Source organism: Ornithodoros turicata, chromosome 1, assembly GCF_037126465.1.
Source record: "Ornithodoros turicata isolate Travis chromosome 1, ASM3712646v1, whole genome shotgun sequence".
Taxonomy (NCBI): domain Eukaryota; kingdom Metazoa; phylum Arthropoda; class Arachnida; order Ixodida; family Argasidae; genus Ornithodoros; species Ornithodoros turicata.
In genome coordinates this window covers 122,790,220-122,809,085 of record NC_088201.1, presented here as the reverse complement: position 1 = coordinate 122,809,085, position 18,866 = coordinate 122,790,220, and the positions used below count along the sequence as shown (strand labels likewise).

Genomic DNA, 18,866 nt, shown 5'->3' with positions numbered 1-18,866 from the left:
CGCAAGCTTTGAACAAAGCTAAAGCTAGTAGGACGCCGAGTATTAATTCAGCTGCACTCTTTCTGAATATGTGACGAACAATAACGAAAAGTTCAGAAAAACTATTTTGTATTGAAACCAACCAGCATGATTGTGCACGAGACACGTACGCTTCCTACTTGTGAATATGAGCGCTAGGTTCGTGCTGCCCTCGAAGTTCTAAATATGCTACTTTAAGAGCAGCTCCTTGCAACATAAGCACTCGACTTCTTTCGGCATTATTATGCAATGAACCACTCCGGCCCCTTTACACGGCGCCGTCAAACATGAAATTTACACAAACTGTTCATGTGCTTCATCGTGATCGATGCTGAAAGCTCATCTAACAGTCTGTCGTTGGAACTTCCTCTTCATGCTGAAGTCGATTCGCGGCTCAACATTTCAAAAGCAAGGCCTCCAAACTCTGCTGCACGTAGCAGGTGCCTCTCAGCTGCTAAAAGGTAGCTGAAAAGCTGACTTGTCGACTCCGCTGTGCTTCCGCGTCCATATTGAAAAAGCACCCAGCAATACGGAAGTTGCGGAAACCTCCCGAACTTCCGGTGTGGACTTTCCACCAATAAACGTCGCGGGCGTTTGACGTCATACACATGGGAAAACCACTGCATAATAGCTAGAGTTTTGCGCTGATCGCACGAGTTGAGGGCAGAAATCGAAACCGCTTTTCGGCTCCTTGTTTGGAATAGTTGGCGGCTGCGCAGAGACGAAACGTTTCAGTTGTAACCTGGAGGCGCCATGTAGGTTCGTTATCCATACAAACAAAGACATTGACCAGGTTCTGGTCAGAGACCCTTTAACGTCATCTTGATGGTGGGCCGGGGTGGATATTCTATATAAACGTATGTTTTCTCGGTTTGATGCTAGGCGTGCTGCACTCGGATGAAGTCGAATGTTTAAAATTCGAGTTTAGAGAAACCGTGGGGTTTTAATGCATGAATTTTCGCATGGAGAGTCCTTGTTGGGCGCTTTATCGGCTGCAAGTACGAAAGAGCTCCCACAGTTTCTGGTCAGAGTCCCTTTAACTCGGTACTTTTGCACCGTGGTAACTTTCAGCGGAACTCGTTCCTTTTTCAGGTAACTTTGCCAAAGTAACTTAAGTTCCAAGTTACTTTTAACTCGCTTTTCACTCATGTCCATATATTTTCTTCCTTTCTCTCCGGTTCCTTCATGGCATTTTTGGCCATGAAACGTGATATTCAATCAATGACAGTATTTTATTCAGGAAGTAAGAACCGCTGCCATTGAAATGAAGCCGAACCATTGTGCACCCACAGGGAGTAAGATGCGAAGCGTTCGAACAGACCTCTACCAGAGAAACGTCATCATGACATTGGTAGACAGACTGAAACCGAAACAAATCGGGAGGAGACGGCTGGGTTCCACGAACGGACACTTGTTCTCTGCCTCCCATTGAAAGAAAAGCAGGATCGAAGGTCGCGTCCCTTTAAGGAACCATCGTAATCCCCTCAAGACCGTGGCTTTCGGGCGCGACCTTGTTCACCTCTAGCTTCGAGCGTAGTTCAATTCTACCAAATTTGTGGTGCTGTCGAACACTATGACGTCATTTGTTTACAAACAGGGAGAGGTCCATTGTTGGACATAAGGGAAAACGATTTAAGCGTGTTGCACTCCTCCGCAGGCAACTCAAGGTCTAAGACAATTGTTCATGCGCGCTGCACCTGCGTAATGCTATCTTGTGTCCGAAGTAACTTGGAAGTAACTCGTTCTTTTTTTTTAAGTAACCAAGTAACTGCGAGTTACGTTTCAGGCTGAAGAACTTCGTTATTAACTTAGTTACATTTTTCACACGGTAACTTAACTTTTAACGAGTCTTTTTGGCGGGTAACTTCTCAATCTATGTGTATTACATAAGCCTGGGGATGATGTTGAGTGGTCTCACTTATTATTTCAAAAGAGCAGTGGTAGTTAACTGGTGTTGTGATTCTAAGGACCATGATGAGCGTTTGGGGTAAAAATCGCTAATATGCACGGTGCTTTTTTTTGTTGAATTTTATTGTAAAAGTGAACGTCACTAAGAATCGGACAAAGGAAATAATCTTGCGATTCAATAAATAATAGGAGTCTTTGTCTTTGCCGCTGTCTTCTTCAGACAGGACGTGATCACGTTATGCAGTCTGCAGCAATGCATTGACCGTTACTGGAAAAAAATGTAGCCATAGAAAAATCGTGAGTATTGTCCTGGACGGATTTATGATGAGCACTGTTTTTGAATAAGAGGAGTGCGTGTGCTTAGAAATAGTTTGATGTTGGTTTTCTGCTTTCTTCAAGTGTTTCTCCTTGCTTTTTCCCCCCTTGTTGTCTGACAAACATGCGCTGACATGTCCTGACCTGTTGTGCCATGTTTTCCTTCTACATCTAGTTTTTCTTTTTGACAAGGAACATTCTTGACGATGTCGATAGTGCTGCCTTGAATGGGAGTAGTGCTATTCTTAATAATTTTGCAATTCATTTAGTTCAGAGAGTAACCGCAAGGGGGACAGGTGCATGGCTTTATCCAGTCAAGGAACAAAGCGACATTATTCAGTTTTCTGCCTGGCTCTCGGAAGGGATGGACATGTCTCAATTAGCTCGTTGTATGTAGGCATTGAAGATGTTGGGATATTTTGTTCTTTTGCAAGTCTAATTTAGTAAGACTTTGGGAATGAAATGCTTAATTCCTACAATCACCTCTCATGTGTGTTTTTCTGCAATAGTTCCCTATGCAATCATTATAGTAGAATAAAGAAAATAATCTTGGGATAGTGATTCAATAAATAAATAAATAACAGGTCCCCTGTCTAGAGCGTACGCGCCCTTGAGCCACGCAGCTGCATGATGACGTAATACCACGAACACTATTGTTTCAGGCGGACATTGTCCAGAGGAGCATTAGTGAAAAAAAAAACAGTGTAGCCCTGAGACAATAGGATGACGTCACGACCAATGAGCACGGCCTGCAGGGGGCGCAAGGATTCACTTCTTTCTTGGTTACTTGGTCTCTTACTTAATTTTGCTCCTAGCAATTGCGTTGGCCCTCAGTGGGAGAGCGTAGCTTCGGTGGGGTTCCGTCTGCCTCTGATGGGGTGCGGATGTGTGGTTCATCACTGGTGAATGGTGTGTGACGATTGTGGTGGACTTTGTGACGAACGGATTTACAATGAGGGAATGCGGTGCTTTTTCCCTCTGTTCAAGTGTATCTGTGTTTGTTTTCCTCTGTTGCCCAGCAGTCGTACGATTTGTCCTGACGTGTCCTGACATGCCCTGACATGCATGCTTTCCTTTGTTGACGCTTTGTATTTTTTCTTTTTTGACAAGGAATATTCTTGTCTTGACGATGTCGATAGTGCTGCTCTGAATGGGAATAGTGCTAAAACAATACTTAATAATTTTGCGATTAAATTAGTTCAGAAATCAACCGCAAGAGGGACACATGCATGACTTTATAGAGGAGAAAAGGCATTAAGATTCAGTTCCGTGCTTGGCTGTCGGATGGAGTAGACGCATCGTTCCGCGCTCCTTGTTACCCGTACTCTGTGTTGATTTGTTGAGTGCCTAGTCCTCTTATTAGCCTTTGATTGAGTTAGGTGTTAGGATATTTTGTTCTTTTGCAAGTCCCATCTAGTAAGACTTTGGAATTCGCAATAGTTTCCTATGCAATCGTTATAGAAGAATAAAGGAAATAATCTTGGGATAGTGATTCAATAAATAATAGGTCCCCTGTCTAGAGCGTACGCGTCCTTGAGCCACGCAGGTACATGATGACGTCATGCCATGGCTTCATTGCAGGTTGACCTTGTCCAGTTGTGTCGACCGACCGTGTGAAAAAAAAAATCGGTGTAGCCTTGGGACAAAGGGATGACGTCACGACCAATGAGCAACGTAAGAGGAGGGCGCAGGAATGCTCTTCTCTCTTAGCCTCTCGCAGGTGGTGGGGACCAGCTCCGATGGCGCAGCGGTAACGCGTGCGCTTGGAGACTGGGAGGTCCGCGGTTCAAATCCGCGGGCCGGCTGTGCCGTCTGGGGTTTTTCCTGGGTTTTCCTCAGATGTGTAATAGGCGTATGCCGGCACAGTTCCCCTGAAGTCGGCCCATGGACGCAGCTATCCTCCCCCCGAGCGGATTCCACTCGGTCTTCCACTTCACGCTTTCCTCTCCTCCTCTCCACCATCTTTCCCTTCCCGAGAAACATGCCGCCTAACCAGGCAGGCAGACCTCTCGAGTTCCTCCCAACGACACTCCTCCTCCTCCTCGCAGGTGGTCGCCGCAGAGGGCGCTAAGAGCGCGCGAATGCGTAGCGGCCGCGGCGCGGCGCCCCAGTCACTTCCTCGCTGGATCTCGCGTAGTGCAGACGTGTCCTCGGTCGCTCCGCAGTCCCCGCGCGGCTCAGTTTGTGTCAGGCTGTCGGATGGAGCAGTCACATCGGTCTGCGCTCCTGTTGTGGTGAGCTGATTTGTTGTGTAACTAATGCTTTCGCCAACTTTGTCCCCGCTTTGTTTGCAATTTTCATGCCCGTGCACGTCGGGCGCTGGTTGCTGTTGTCCGGGCATCCCCGCCATTTTCTATCTTCTTCTGCCTTGGGAATGAGAGTAGTGCAGGTGTGATTCTTAATAATTTTGTCGTGAGATTAGTTGAGAAAGTAACCGCTAGGGTGTGCAGCTGCGGGACATTATACAGGAGAAAAAACCATTACGAGTCAGTTCCCTGCATGGCTATTGGATGGAGCAGTTGCATCATTCTGCGCTCCTGTTGTGGTGGGATGATTTGTTGTGTAATTAATTCTTTTTGTTGATTACTATTGATGGTTAGCATACTCTTGCTTTTCCAGCCTCTGTATTATAAGTGTTTTTCTCTTCGCGTGTCTAGAGCTGTCCTAACCTGCCCAGACATGTCACTTGTGGTCATAGCTGCGATGCTTTGCAACCTGCCTCTGTGCTCCGTCGCCCGGCGATGGTCAGCGGCCGTTCGGGACCACTTTTTTCAAGATGACCGTCGTTGGTCTTCAACTAAACTCCTTCTCTCCACTCTATCTCTATCTATTTTTTTCTTTTTTATGGACTCTCGTAGTGCACAACGCTCAGCTGGTCTGGACACGAGTTAGACGATCCGCAATTACCCTAGTGAAAATGTATCTGAGAGGCCTCTCAGGTCTAATATGTTATGGGACTGAGACGACCTCTCAGGCTGACCTCTCAGGTTGAGAGGACCTCTCAGATTGACAGGACCTCTCAGAAGCTAATGCCCAGATCTGACATCGGAACATCAATGTTCAATTTCGCCGTCTGCGCTGCACCTGTCGTCGGAGTGGTATAATCATACAGTGCTATGATACACCAGACATAGGTACAGACAAGTACATGTCACAAAACTCCACATATATTGAGTTGCTTCGATTGTACAGATACACTCAAGGCATGCACACTGCTATCTGATTATGTAACAGTTATTTCAAATGTCTTACAGAATTGTGAATATCTAATATTTGTTGAAGGATCGCTCGCAAGAAACTACACGAAACAGTAAATTGCACCAACAGAAACTAGATTTAGCACTTACATGTCTACGAAAGCGTACGAGTCATCATCAACACATACTGTCGTATTCCACAAAGCGTGAACTCATGGGACACATATTCACAATGTCCGTACAGCGGCGATGAAAAATATTCTTGAGGAACTCTGCTTCTCGGTGATCAAGTTCATGTGTTTTACGTATACTTCGGGACTTGCGATGCACCGTCTAGTTTCCCTCGCTTGCGTAAGCCACCAACTAACTGGAGAGATTGGGTTCTCACCACCTTGTGTTCTCACCACCTGCCACTTCGTACGAGATTCATCTGTAAGAAATACAACTTCAAAATGTCAGTGTAAGTCAGTGTGTAGGCATCGAAATATATAACACACCGTTTGGCACCCAGCGCCGTTGGTAACGTTACGTGGTTGGTAATCTTCCTATCGGCGCTCATAATGCGTGTCTGCGAACAGTAGTAAAAGCCTAAAGTGAAGAGGAATGGCTGTCAACCACAAAAGCATATTTGAGACATCGTCTACATACCTCAAAAACAGTTACAATCCCGAAGACAAGACGCAAATTACTTGAGATCCGCGGCCGACGTCCTCACACTTCAACGTTTAAAAACAGACTGATTCAACCGCTGGCGACTGGCCGAAACGCTTCCACTTACGTGCAGTGCAATAATGCACGGATTGCAAGAACAATAGCTTCAAGGGGGGAAGGCATTACAAGGTTATCACGGCACGTGTTCCTTGAAGGAATAATGCACAAACACGTGAAATCTTGCGATCTATTTTCCAAAGCGGACGAGGTAGCATGTTCCGCGGCGCGGAAAACAAGTAGCAACTTGCTCTGGGAGGTGTTGCACGACGCACTGTCGCAAAGCTGTCTGAGAGGTCCCCCCAAACCTCTCAGGGCTACATGAATGATTATACAACGTCTTACAGATTTTCTAAGAGGTCCTCTCAGACCCCTCTGTGCTGCCTGAAAGGTCCTACCAGACCTTTCAAAATTTCTTGAAAGGACCTCTCAGACCCTTCAGAAGTGCTAAAGGGTCCTACCAGACCTTTCAAGATTTCTTAAAAGGTCCTCTCAGACCTCTTAGGACTGCTTGAGAGGTCCTCTCAGACCCCTCAGAATTTCGTAGAAGGACCTCTGAGACCTCTTAGGACTGCTTGAGAGGTCCTCTCAGACCTCTCAGAATTTCTTAAAAGGTCCTCTCAGACCTCTTAAAAAATCCTGAGAGGCCTCTCAGATACATTTTCACTAGGGTAGTGTTGTGACTCCCTGGAAGGTGCTGATTAATGTGGGGTGTCCCAATTAGCTCTAATTGCTAATTAAATCGTGTTCAGGACAGTTGAGCGTTGTGCACTATGAGAGTCCTGTCATTACTACTACTGTCGTCGCTATCCAGAGATTTCGTGGAGGACAGCAGTGATGCAGTAATAGAGGACAATGATCCTTATTCTACAGATCCGTTGCAACGACACTGTATACTAGAGATAGACGAAACTGGTTGCGACGATCACGCCGTTTGTCAGTTACGCGCAGCTTCTCGATTAAGTGCTTGACAGACGTCCACTTCAAAGACAACAGCCCAACTGGTGCGTCTGTGGGTTTTGCAGTCAGAGGAACCGGACGTGGACTCCTCAAGAAGAGAAAGGTGTTGCGCACACAGGTAACAACCCTCGTTCATGACATCGAACAGCGTATAGCAACAGCCGACTGCAACCTTACCGAATTGAAGGAACGTTTAGATCGTCTCAACAACGTCAACGCTCTTCTTAAGGACGTAGACTCCCAAATTGAACCTTTATTAACCTTTATTAAGAAGAGTATACTCGACAGATAGAACATCAATATCGGGTTGGAACCACTACGTTTCCAATAACCAACAACCAATAAGCGCAGCCGTTTAAAAGGAGGCAGAGAGAAATATAAAAGACGTAGAAAAAGCCACACCGAAAGATACTGGATTTTAGGAAAAATCTTCCCGGAAACAACACCGCAAGCGATGCTGCCCCGACGCCCGTTTTACGGGCCGCGCATTCCAAGACACGGCCCACCCGGAGGCGGACCGCGTTATCAAGGAGCCCCTCTCCGGTATATCAGGGACCGGCTCCCATTTGCCAGCGGCATTTACCGAACAGTGTGGTGAGCGAAACGTCAAAAATACACCTCAACAGCGACGAAAATCAAGTTAAATAATGAGAAGAAAGAAAACGAAAAAACAAAGGTCACCTTCAAAAGTCCTACCTGGATGTCTCACAACAAAAGGAATAAGAAACATAGACTTTGCAGTGATGCAGAGCTAATACTTCAATCAACTCCTCGCTTTGAGTATTTTTGTTTGCGCAATCGAAAGAAACATGGACAGCACACCTTTCGTTTTGTGTTGCAGGCGAGCGGGACTCTCGAATGTACGGAGGGTCGCGTAACAAGCAACTAATATCTCTGCTTTCGCTTTGGAATAGAATTCATATTTTGAGAAGGGCCCCTTGATAACGCGGTCCGCCCCCGGGTGCGTATGTCCGTAACCTAGCCAGCAGCACGCATGACGCGCCTATACGTGCCCTGATTGGCTGCTGCGCCACGGGCGACCCATCAAAACCTGGAGCGCACGCTTCGCCCATGCTCGTCAGGTGTTGACGCCGTTGTCTTGACAACGAAGCGCGCAGATTGAACTGGTTTGAGCAAGACGTTTGTAATGCGACGAGCGTTCACGACCGGGCGTATGAGGCTTACATGTTTGTGTCGTCCCTAAGTGTGGTCTGCCTCGACCAAATCTCGTTGTCTAGCGTTCGCGCATTGGAAAAACGCAAGTAAAGGCAGGCGAGCTGGTGGACGAAATCCATCGAGCAATAACGATAATAACAATAATAACAAATATAATGATAATTAGGAGTGGATTTCCGCGTAAGGCGATCCATCGAAGAAAAAGTTTGGATAAACACAACGTCGGACTTTTAATTTACAATGGATTTCGTCTCGCCAAGCGGGTTGTGGCAAAAATCAGTGTATTGCGTCAAAAACGTTATGTGTTGTATCCCGTTAAAGCATGGTTTCGTACATATTAGTCAAGCATCGCAGTTTTTGAATGACAGAATGGGGCAGCATATAGGAATTGCTATGCCGCCCTATACTCACGAAACCATATGTGTGATTCCATCTGGAGTGAAACTGTTGTTTTGAACAGGCTATGTTCTCTAAAAGCAAACTCTTGCTACGAGAAGCCTTGGCAATTCAAGCTTTGGGAAACGGCACATGTGTTCGCGAGACGTCGGTTGTAAACCACCCACCCTTGAAGCGGTTTTATGATATGCGCTGTGACATATCCCTTATTCTCAGTGGTCCTTGTCCCTTTTACCCACACTGTACTGTAAAAATGCTGTGCTGTCTTGAGTAAATTGCTTTGCTGGTTTGAGCTCTGGTGTGTTTGTTTATTCGATCCGCGTCGCCCAAGATCAGGCTTTTTCTTCGATACGTTCACATCGCGCTCGTTTGGGGTCTATATGTACGTTCTGCTTCCCTCTGCACATTACGCCTTGCTGTGATGATGGAAGAATATATTATTGTCAAAGATGAAGAGGCGTCAACAACTTCGTTGGAGATTCTTAGAGGAAATCTGCTGAACGAAGAGGAAATGGATGAAGCAGTACTGTTCATCAACGAACACGTCGTGGATTGTTGATGCTGTGCGTAGCAACTGCGAAAGGTAAATGCTACTTGCCATATATATAATCGAAGTTGATGAGATGTTCTAGAACAGCATAAGATACGGACAGGCGCGCATCTTATTAGAGCGCGCGGTTCCGGCCGCATCCCATCGCTGAATGGGAGAATAAACGAATTGAACTTAATTGAACGTTGTGGGTCAGGTGCAACCCAGAAAGTAGCACTTCATTACCATAACTGCAACAGAAGACTAGTTGGTTCGAAATGAAAAACGAATAACCTCGGCTGAACTGCATGCCAAAAAGTTTATTTAAAGCGAGCGATAAAAAGAGAAACGAGCGCTACTTTTCAGCTACTTGACTAAGAAACAGGTGCTAGTAGTGAAGCAGTACCTGTTTCTTACTCAAGTAGAAGAAAATCACCACTTGCTTTTCTTTTATCGCTCGCTTTCAATATAATTTCTGGAGACGTTAGAGCAAACACCACGTATATACATAGCCACGCAGCAATCTGTGCGCGCGACAGTTACTTCGCGGCCGCTAACATAAAAAAAAAAATTATATGCACGCGACTTCTGCGGCCCTGTGCGCACCGCGCGTCAAAAGTCCAGCAATTTTCAAGGTGTTGAAAGCTAATGCCACTGAGGCCAATGGCGAAGCCAGGGGGAGGGGGGGGGGGTGCAACCACCTGAGATAGTACCTTTGGTAGCGCATTTGGGAGAGGGTAACAAAGAGAAATCCTCCTCCCCCATGAAGTCCCTATAGAGAACCCTTTCCTAAATATTTTTCTGGCTACGCCACTGAGGCTACATAATGTAAACCACAAATTGCTTGAGATTTAATTATGCAAAGCTCCTGGAAACTGCAGCTCAGGACGTCCAATTTACTGTGTTGTAATCAGAAGCTCCAGTTGTTTGCTCTCCTTTTTGCTATGTTACCCTGGAAAATGTTTCAATACTCAACTTCTGCCACGGACATCACAGAACGACACCCTACTGATTGTACAAAATGCGATAAAAGAAGTTTTCCTGAATTGTCGCTGTGCCCTACTCGTGCAATGCCAAAGCGACTAATTAATCACAATGAGAAAAATATTTCTGTGATTAAATATATCACACCTCTGAGCATATACCTGCATGGCATGATAACTTACTCAGTGAGGCTAACTGAAAGTATTGATTTGTCATAGTGAGACTAGGCTTGACTAGAATTCATAGACTGCAATAACAACAGAAATGCTATAGACTAGAATTCAATTACAATTACAATATGTCATAAAATATGCATCTTTCCAAATAGGATGGTGTTTCACAAGGTTTGGCGCTGTCAACACCATGGACGCAACAAGCGGTCGTCAAGTAGTCGCGTGTGACAGGTTGTACAGCAAAACTAGACGTGAAGATAAAAAAAACTAACAGAAACACCAAGAGGTATGATGAGTTTTTGCGGAGAGATGTGCCTCTTCCTGCTGTCATAAAGATTGACTCGAGGCACAACCACAGTACGCAAAGTGCGGATGCCCTGAGACTTCTTCGTAGCACCCCAGAAGCAAAGGCAACATTCATGGGTAGGTACGATTAAGAATCTAAACTAAATTTATCATGATAGTTGGGGAAAAGCACATATAGGAATTGTACGAAGACAAATCATGTAGTATACTGTAACATGAACGAAAACAATTCCAGCATCTGAAAGAAATGCATGCACCTCAGTGCATAACCTAGCTTTGCATTACATGATGCTAATAAGACGCACAGTTACAAACATATACATGCAAATAATGTTGACGTAACTTTTGTAAGTCATATTTTAAAGCAGTGCACATTTAATAATGAGCAAAATTTTAGAAAACGTATTTGCTGTATCTTATGTTTGTCGGATTTGGGCCCAGTTTTCTCAAACCCAACTAACAAATCTGAGACTAGCAATCCCTCATCCTGAATTTTACCTTTAACTCTGCTTCTCCAAGGCTCGTTATTGTCACTGAAATATTCATCACATCACCAAACAAGATGTGTAAAAAAAGAATTGGGTGTTAACTTAATGTTTTAGCAACCCTTGATCTCGGTTCGAAGTTGCCCAGCGTTGGTGAAACCTGGCCTTGGTCATGTAAATCTGGAGCAAAATCATTTTTTAACAGAAGTCATTAGCAGTTGCAGATGAGAAGGAATGCTGAAACCTCTCTTTATGTATCAGAAATGTGACATAACCATGCCCTGGAAGTAGTAACTGTGGTGCATGCTCTGCTCTTACAAAGAAACAATAGTTAATGATGTGTCTTTGAATCAGCCAGGCATGTACATGTTCTTGCTCTCTTTCAGAGTACTTCAATGAAGGCATGACGGCAGCCAATGCAAAGAGGCTGCATGAGTCTAAGCTTGCAGTTGAAGTTAATGGTGCTGAACTACTAGCAAATGCAGCAATAAATCCAACGACTAGAACTGTCAACCACTGGTATGAGACATGGAGGAAAGATCAATATGGAGGAAGAGAAGCAGCCTTCGATCCTATCTTGAAATTGAAGGAGAAGAGCTCCAGGTACAAGGAGCTAGGTATGAAACCATGAAATGCTATTCAGATTTGATCAAATTTGAGCTGATGTTGAAGTTTGCACATGCTCATATAGTGGGTATGGATGTGTGTACGTTGCCACCAACATCCTTTAAACCAAACTAAATATGTCCAAAATCTATCTCCACATATCTCCAACCACATAAACGAACGCACATCTTTGGCTCAGAAAACAGAAATTATACAATCGACTCAGCATTAAAATGACCATGCTCTGAAGCACAAGAGTGGTTATCGTGGCATTCTACATGGCTTTGACTGCTTTTTTCAGTTTCCATTTTTCTTTTGTGAGCACAGCATGTTATCTGTCTGTCCCCTTTGTCATCTCAGTTTGGCTGCACAAAATGCCCCTTGCTTTCATTCTATTACACAAATTCACTTCAGTTGTTTATTTCCCATTCACCGATGGGTGCGGATGGGGAAACAAGCCGCAAAATGCAGCTTAACGACTGAAGCAGTATACATACAGTAACACCAATACCAGCACATAAACGGAATACAGGGCAATCTAGGAAATACTAGATTAAGACAGACTAAATATACATTACTAGGTGCTGCACAACCCTATTGAAAAATACTTCAGAAAATCTTACAAAAGAAATATCTCAGACTGCTGAAGGAATTTCTATGAGGTTATGAGACTAAATCTTACAAAATTTCTCTCGGAGTTTCGCACAGGGATCCTGTAGGATTCCAGGGAGGATTTCTTACAGGCAGGGGCAATGCAGCTTTCTTACAGGGCTTCTTACAGGGTGGCCTGTGAGGCTTTTTCACAGGATTTCTTACAGGCCTCGAGACCCGCAAGAAAGCCTGTGAGAAAGTGTAATGGGCCACCCTGCAAGAAACATCCTAAGAAAGCTGCACTGCCACGTATGATAATTGAAGGATCCCATACTTACTTGCTGAGAAGTATTGAGAGTAAGTCGCATGCCGTCACTGTAAGGAATGTTGCAGAACATTTGTGGCCCAGCCAATAAGTTCAGAAAGGTATGACCCAACGCATTGTACACGTACTTGAAATGTCCAATGCGACGACCAAGAAATTTCTTCATGTGATTATGACAACTTTTTGTTTCGCACATTGGGAACGCGTAGGCTTTCTTTTGTAAAAGCATCATCCAACTTTCTCGAGACGAGAATGGGTTACGACCACGTACGAATCCAATTAATTTCTGCTCGCTGCCGCTTCTTCCGAGTTTAACCTAGAAGAAACAGCATTTTAAAAAGCACGGTTAAAACAACATGTGTGTGCGTGAGAGATAGGCATAGAAATATGTAACATACCGTTTGCCCAAAGCACAGTTGCCATAACCATCTCACTGCATTCTACCTTCCATTCCTCAGAATACGTGCGAACAGGGGTAAAGACGCTTAAAGAATGAGAATGCGTAGTACGGACGATTATATACCATACACACACACGTGCTATATACCTCAAAAGCGACGAAAATCCTGAATTCCTGGCGATATTTTCATGAGATGCGTAGCTGCGTCCATGCGCTTCAACGTTTCAAAGCAGACTAACGAACTTGCTGGCAGTTGGAATAAACGCTGTTTTCTCATAGAAATCACAAGGCCAGACCCTGAATTATCCCACAGGATATCCTCACATTGGTGTGCCTGTGATGATAGGTATTCGAATCTGCATCCTTTGTGGGAAATTCTGAGAGACGAAGACGCTTCTGTAAGAAATTCTGAAGGAATGCTATGTTTCTATGAGATTTTCTGAAGTATTTTTCAATAGGGAAGACTAGGCACTATTAAGTACTAGACTACGTACACAAACGTATATACAGTATCGGAACTGATAGTGACGATGCTTTATAGTGAACTGCTAACTTTGCGCAATTACGGCTAGTAGCTGCTTCCACGAGATATGCAAAAGGTCAACACCTCTTGCACTCAGGCAGTAATGTACTACTCAAATTTTGCATACTGTCGGTTGTGCAAAATGTGGAAACGTGCTGATGTTCAAAATGCCTGTTGGGGTAGATACACAAATTTAACTGGAGACCCGCCAAGGCAGTGAGGTTAGTGATATATTGCAGTAGAGTAGAGAGATGATTGAATACACTAAGACAGTATGAAGTAGGATACATCATTGGACACAAGTTAATAAATTAAAAAAGAATGCTAGCGAGACAAAAGGTATTACGTTAGAACCTAAAAACAAAATGGTTTCAATACCAGTAGACCCACAGCTACGTATGGTAAGTCTTATTCGTTACTTTCACTAGTTACTTGAGCTGTGATGACCAGCATACCAGTATACCAGATGACCAGTCTAGTTATTAAACTTTATCGGATTACAGGAATTATTTCGCATAATTGTTACCTCATCCAAGTTAAGATCAAGCTTTTGTTGTATAACCCTGTTTTTATCGCATCTGAACTATGCCTCCTAGACTATGGTACAACCACCTCCGCAATAAGAACAAAATCTATAGGTTATAAAAGAGGTCCTACGCGCTCCAGGTAGTGAGAATAATGCACAACAGAGCTATTGCTGAAATTTAACATTATAAGTATCTTTAATTATGATGAGGTTTGGTTAATTAATGTTAGTTAACATTAATTAATAAGGGTATTTTAATTAATGTATTAAGGTAACCTCATGTCATATAAGCCATGTTAAACGTAACCTCATTCCTCTTTTAATAGGCATTGTAAGTATCACGAAAGCTATGTGAACAAAACACCACTGTTACGAAGTGGTATTACGAAGAGTGGGTTTTAGCATACCATGGTAAAATGTGTTGAAATAGAATTGCCAGTTGTGTTGACTTCATAGGAGCAGAAGATCAGCGAACATTGACATTGAGGAACAAAACCCAGCACGAAACAAAAATCCCTTATCATGTAAACCCTCAAGATACACGCTAAAGCTTCAAATTCAAAACCTTTGTCATTTGCAACTTCTATTTACACATAACATTTTATATTTGTGTTTCATTTGAGATTTTTTAATTCTGCTTTTTTTTTCTTGTGTGTGACTATAATTTGCTGTATGAATGGAAGTGTAGACGAGAGCTGCCGACATTTCGAACAGAGACGGTCGTTCCTCTAGGCACCGCCCTCATAAGTGCCCAGAAGAACAACAGTCTCTGTTCGAAGTATCGGCGGTTCTCGTCCTGAGGCACTTCCCTTCATACTTCCTTACCAGTTTACTAGATTTTCTGCCAATCATTTGCTGTATTCTACAGGCATCACACTAGAATGCAGCCAGTCTGAAGACAGCAGCTTGTGGGCCATCCTCATTGTTACACCAATAATGAGGAGACTGCAGGGCAAGGAGACTGCAGCGGAGGTTATTTTCATCGACTCAACCTCATCATGTGATTCAGCACACAGCACAGTCACAGTCCTCCTTGCTGGAACAAATGCTGGTGCAGTGCCTATAGCTGTGACACTTCACAATGCACAGAGCACTGAAGGATACATTCTGGCATTTAGACTCCTCAAGAAAGCCTATCCAGATTGCTTTGGTGGCAAAGAGGTGAGCAGATGGTCACTCTGGCACTATTCAGGAAAAATGCACATGAAGAAATGGCATTTTTTTATGTCATGCTCACACTTTCCTATTTGTTTTAAGGCTTGCCAGTCCCTGACCCAGTCTCCAGACCCTGTCATAAGTTATGAATTCTGCTAGGTTGATGGTTAATACCTATACACCCTGTTGGGAGTCATAACTTTGTGAAACACTGCATCGATTTCTTCACAAGAACAATGTGAAAGCAATTTTAGCATTGCAAAACACAGGTTTAAGGCATGGCATATTGGATAAGTATATCAACTCAGAAAAATAAAGTAAAACGTAATTTCTTGGACAGAACGCAGAAGAACTCAAGAGTATTGTATGACATATGCATTCAGTAAAACGGAGCAATGTCAGCTACAAAAGATAATGACAGGACCTTTGTTATTCTATTTTCTTGTGTAAGGTTTGTTTTAGGAACAGCATCCAAGTACATGAACGCTGCAAGTCCGATGGTGCTTTGTAGACATCTTTCACATTAATGTATTTTCCACATAATTTTTTAGTTGTTTCGAGACATGAAGCCTCGAGTTATGAACCCAATGTACAGTATGGTACACATTAGAATTCCTGAGCTGCTTTTATTTTGTGAAAAATTATGTTTGAATTTTATGTAGAGAGGCTAACGAGGTCCAAACTGTTACACTGCCCACTGTGTGCTGGAAATGGAGCACATGCTGTTTAACTAATTAACATTACCTGACCACAGGAACCACTTGTGTTTATGACCGATGATTCAGCTGCAGAAAGGGCTGCTCTGCAAGCAACTTGGCCTAGCAGCACATGTCTGCTTTGCCATTTCCATGTGGCTCAGGCTGAGTGGAGGTGGCTCATGTCAGCAAAAAACAAAGTCAACCCTGCTGAGAGAAGGCCCCTGATGTCTGCATTCCAGAAGGTTTTTATCTTGTGTTACAATTTACTATTATCATCTCCAACATGCTATTATTTCCTGCATCTGAGGTACATTTCTTTGACAGTTATAATCATAGCTACTATGTGGAACCCATACTAGGTCACTCGGGTGATATGTGATTTATTTTCTGCAGACTCGTTCTCTTTGAGAAACAGGATTTACAGGAATTAGACTGGTGACAGTATTTATCAATCTGCATAGTTCTCATTTTATCCGTGTGCACAATATTTATTCTCTTTTAGTTACTCGCATTAAACTTGTTGAGATTTCAAACATGTGTAACTGACAGAGCATAAAGTTACAGCACAAAGCAGAAGCTTAAAGCTACTATAGAACAAGCAGGTTCTAGATATCAGCCTTCCTCTCTTCTTCCTGGCAACTTTTGGCAATACTTTGTAACTGTTTGACCCTTTTCAGATTATGTATGCCTCTACTGCAGAAGACCTGGAATCTGCAAAAGCACACCTGCAGACACTCTCTCATGAAGCCTTTGTTACCCGCGTGCAGGACTTCCTGCGGAGAGAAGAAGAATGGGTACTGTTCTTCCGAAACTGGTTACCAACACGCGGGCACAACGCAAACAACTTTTTTGAGGCGTGCATCCGTATTCTCAAAGACATTATCCTTGGAAGAACAAAGGCCTTTAATGCCGTAGCCCTAGTTGATTTTGTTGCAATCGTATGGGAGAAATACTTTGAGGCACGCATCCTTGAACACGCTCACAACCGTGTTGCTGCTGGACGCCTCTTATATGACAGGCTACTCAAAAAGATGCCACAGGGGGCAGCGGACAAGATTGTCTCTCTGGAGCACAATGTGTACTCTGTTCCAAGTGCTCAACAAACAGGAGAGACGTACAGAGTATATGCAGATATTGGAACATGTACCTGTGGGGCAGGAAAGCAAGGTGCATTTTGCAAGCATCAAGCTTTGGTACACAAAACAGTTGGTGGTATCTTCCCCAATGAACCAGCACTTACTGCAGAAGATCGCCATCAGTTGGGGAATCTGGCTTTGGGAGACCGCTGCCCCCCTGTCACCTTCTTCATGGACTTTCGTGTAAATGAGGCCTTGACAAGTCAGCAGGAGGAAACACATCATGCCGATAGTACACCTGTACCTCAGCAGCATCCTGCTGATCCTTGCTTCACAGAGCCATCAGAGCCATCAACATCGTACCAAAGTGGAACTGCAGACAAGGTTTGTTCTCCTAATGTAATTCATGTATATCCTTCGTAACATTCAATGAACAGCGCTTTCTTATTACAGTGCATAACTGGTGACATCCATGCCCTTTCGAAAGAGCTCGAACGATGCCATATGCTCGTCAAAGGGAACAGCACCTACAACAAATACCTCCAAAAGGCAATCCACAGCCTCAAGAAAATTCAAACAGCATCCCAATGTGTTGGGATGATGATGTCCCTAGGTACAACACTAAGTAACATAACAAGATGTGGTGGACATATAAAAGTTCAGCCCACCAGCATATCCAGGCGTCGTGAGGGACTAACACGAGGATCCAAGAGGGTGGCAGCTGGGCGACCCTCCAACCAGCCTTCTCACAAAAAAGCAAAGAAGCGCACACACAGACTGAGCCTTAGTGTCAAAGACAATGTTAGCCACGCAAAGTCGCATGGCCAGGGTCACTAACTGGGTTGCATTTGCATTATAGTATTTAAATTGTTCAAAGGTTTTTTTAAAGCCAAAGTTGAGTTCCCACCTTGTTAGTTGTGTAGAACAAGGTACATGTCTAATCATTTTGTATCGTACCAGCAGGGGAAAATTATTTCTGTTGCACAATACACAAGCTTGGAAACCTTAAAGGGGTTGTGAAACCATTGCCAGGCTTTAGAAGGTGTCAATATTGATGTATGTGTACTAAACATGCACATCAAAACACTCTGTTCCTGCAATATCGCATTAAAGGGGCACAAAGATGAAAAAAAATGCTATCAAAAGTAAGTCAGTGTTTCAATTGGTACAATTCAAACAAAATTAGTTCACATAGCGCTACCATTTAGAAGCAAAGTGCAATGAAAACAGAGCCGAGTTTGGCGGCAACGAATTGGATCCCTAGGAGGCAAAAATTAGTGGCATCCAATGAGACCACAGGAGAAGCGTGCGCATACCTATCGTGGGAGTGTGGATTTGGAACGGGTCCGATCGTAGTGTTCCATGTATGTGCGGCATGATGCACACTGCTGCATTTTTGAATACAGATTCACTGAATTGTAGCCACAACAGTTCTCACGAATGTTCCACTGACAACATTTATCTTCACGTCGTTTGGACATTTCGCAACACGCGCTATGTATTTCACCGGGACTGCTCCATGACGTGGCATGCGCAGAATGGAATAAAAACACCGATGAACACCACGAACTGAAGCGACGTTCACTGCTTAGCGCCGACGCAAGAAAGGGTTCGGTAAAATTTTGATTGTAGCTACACAACGGAATCAAAGTTTTCAATTATGATAACAGGTACGAAATTAACACAGCATGTGACGTAATTTGAAGTGACCTCGTTTTTGCATTTTAGTGCCCCTTTAAGAAGCTGCGTCACTCCCAGGTCACGCAACATTTTATAGTGGAGAGTGGAGAAAGGAAGCACATTCGTTTCCA

General features: G+C 43.9%; 1 protein-coding gene across 1 annotated transcript; it reads left to right on the top strand.

Moving 5' to 3' along the window:
- Nucleotides 1-16,041: 16,041 nt before the first annotated feature.
- LOC135384693 (uncharacterized) lies at nt 16,042-17,952 on the top strand. The gene is made up of 3 exons (XM_064613884.1): nt 16,042-16,221; nt 16,657-17,439; nt 17,509-17,952. The coding sequence occupies exons 1-3, from the start codon at nt 16,051-16,053 to the stop codon at nt 17,890-17,892; spliced, it is 1,338 nt and encodes a 445-aa protein (XP_064469954.1). The 5' UTR covers nt 16,042-16,050; the 3' UTR covers nt 17,893-17,952.
- The last annotated feature ends 914 nt before the right edge of the window (nt 17,953-18,866 follow it).

Excerpts from the sequence above, each read along its gene's own strand:
- LOC135384693 (XM_064613884.1), top strand. The coding sequence starts at position 16,051 with ATGACCGATGATTCAGCTGCAGAAAGGGCTGCTCTGCAAGCAACTTGG. Across the intron at positions 16,222-16,656 it reads TGATGTCTGCATTCCAGAAG|ATTATGTATGCCTCTACTGC; the intron begins GTTTTTATCTTG and ends GACCCTTTTCAG. Across the intron at positions 17,440-17,508 it reads AAAGTGGAACTGCAGACAAG|TGCATAACTGGTGACATCCA; the intron begins GTTTGTTCTCCT and ends TTCTTATTACAG.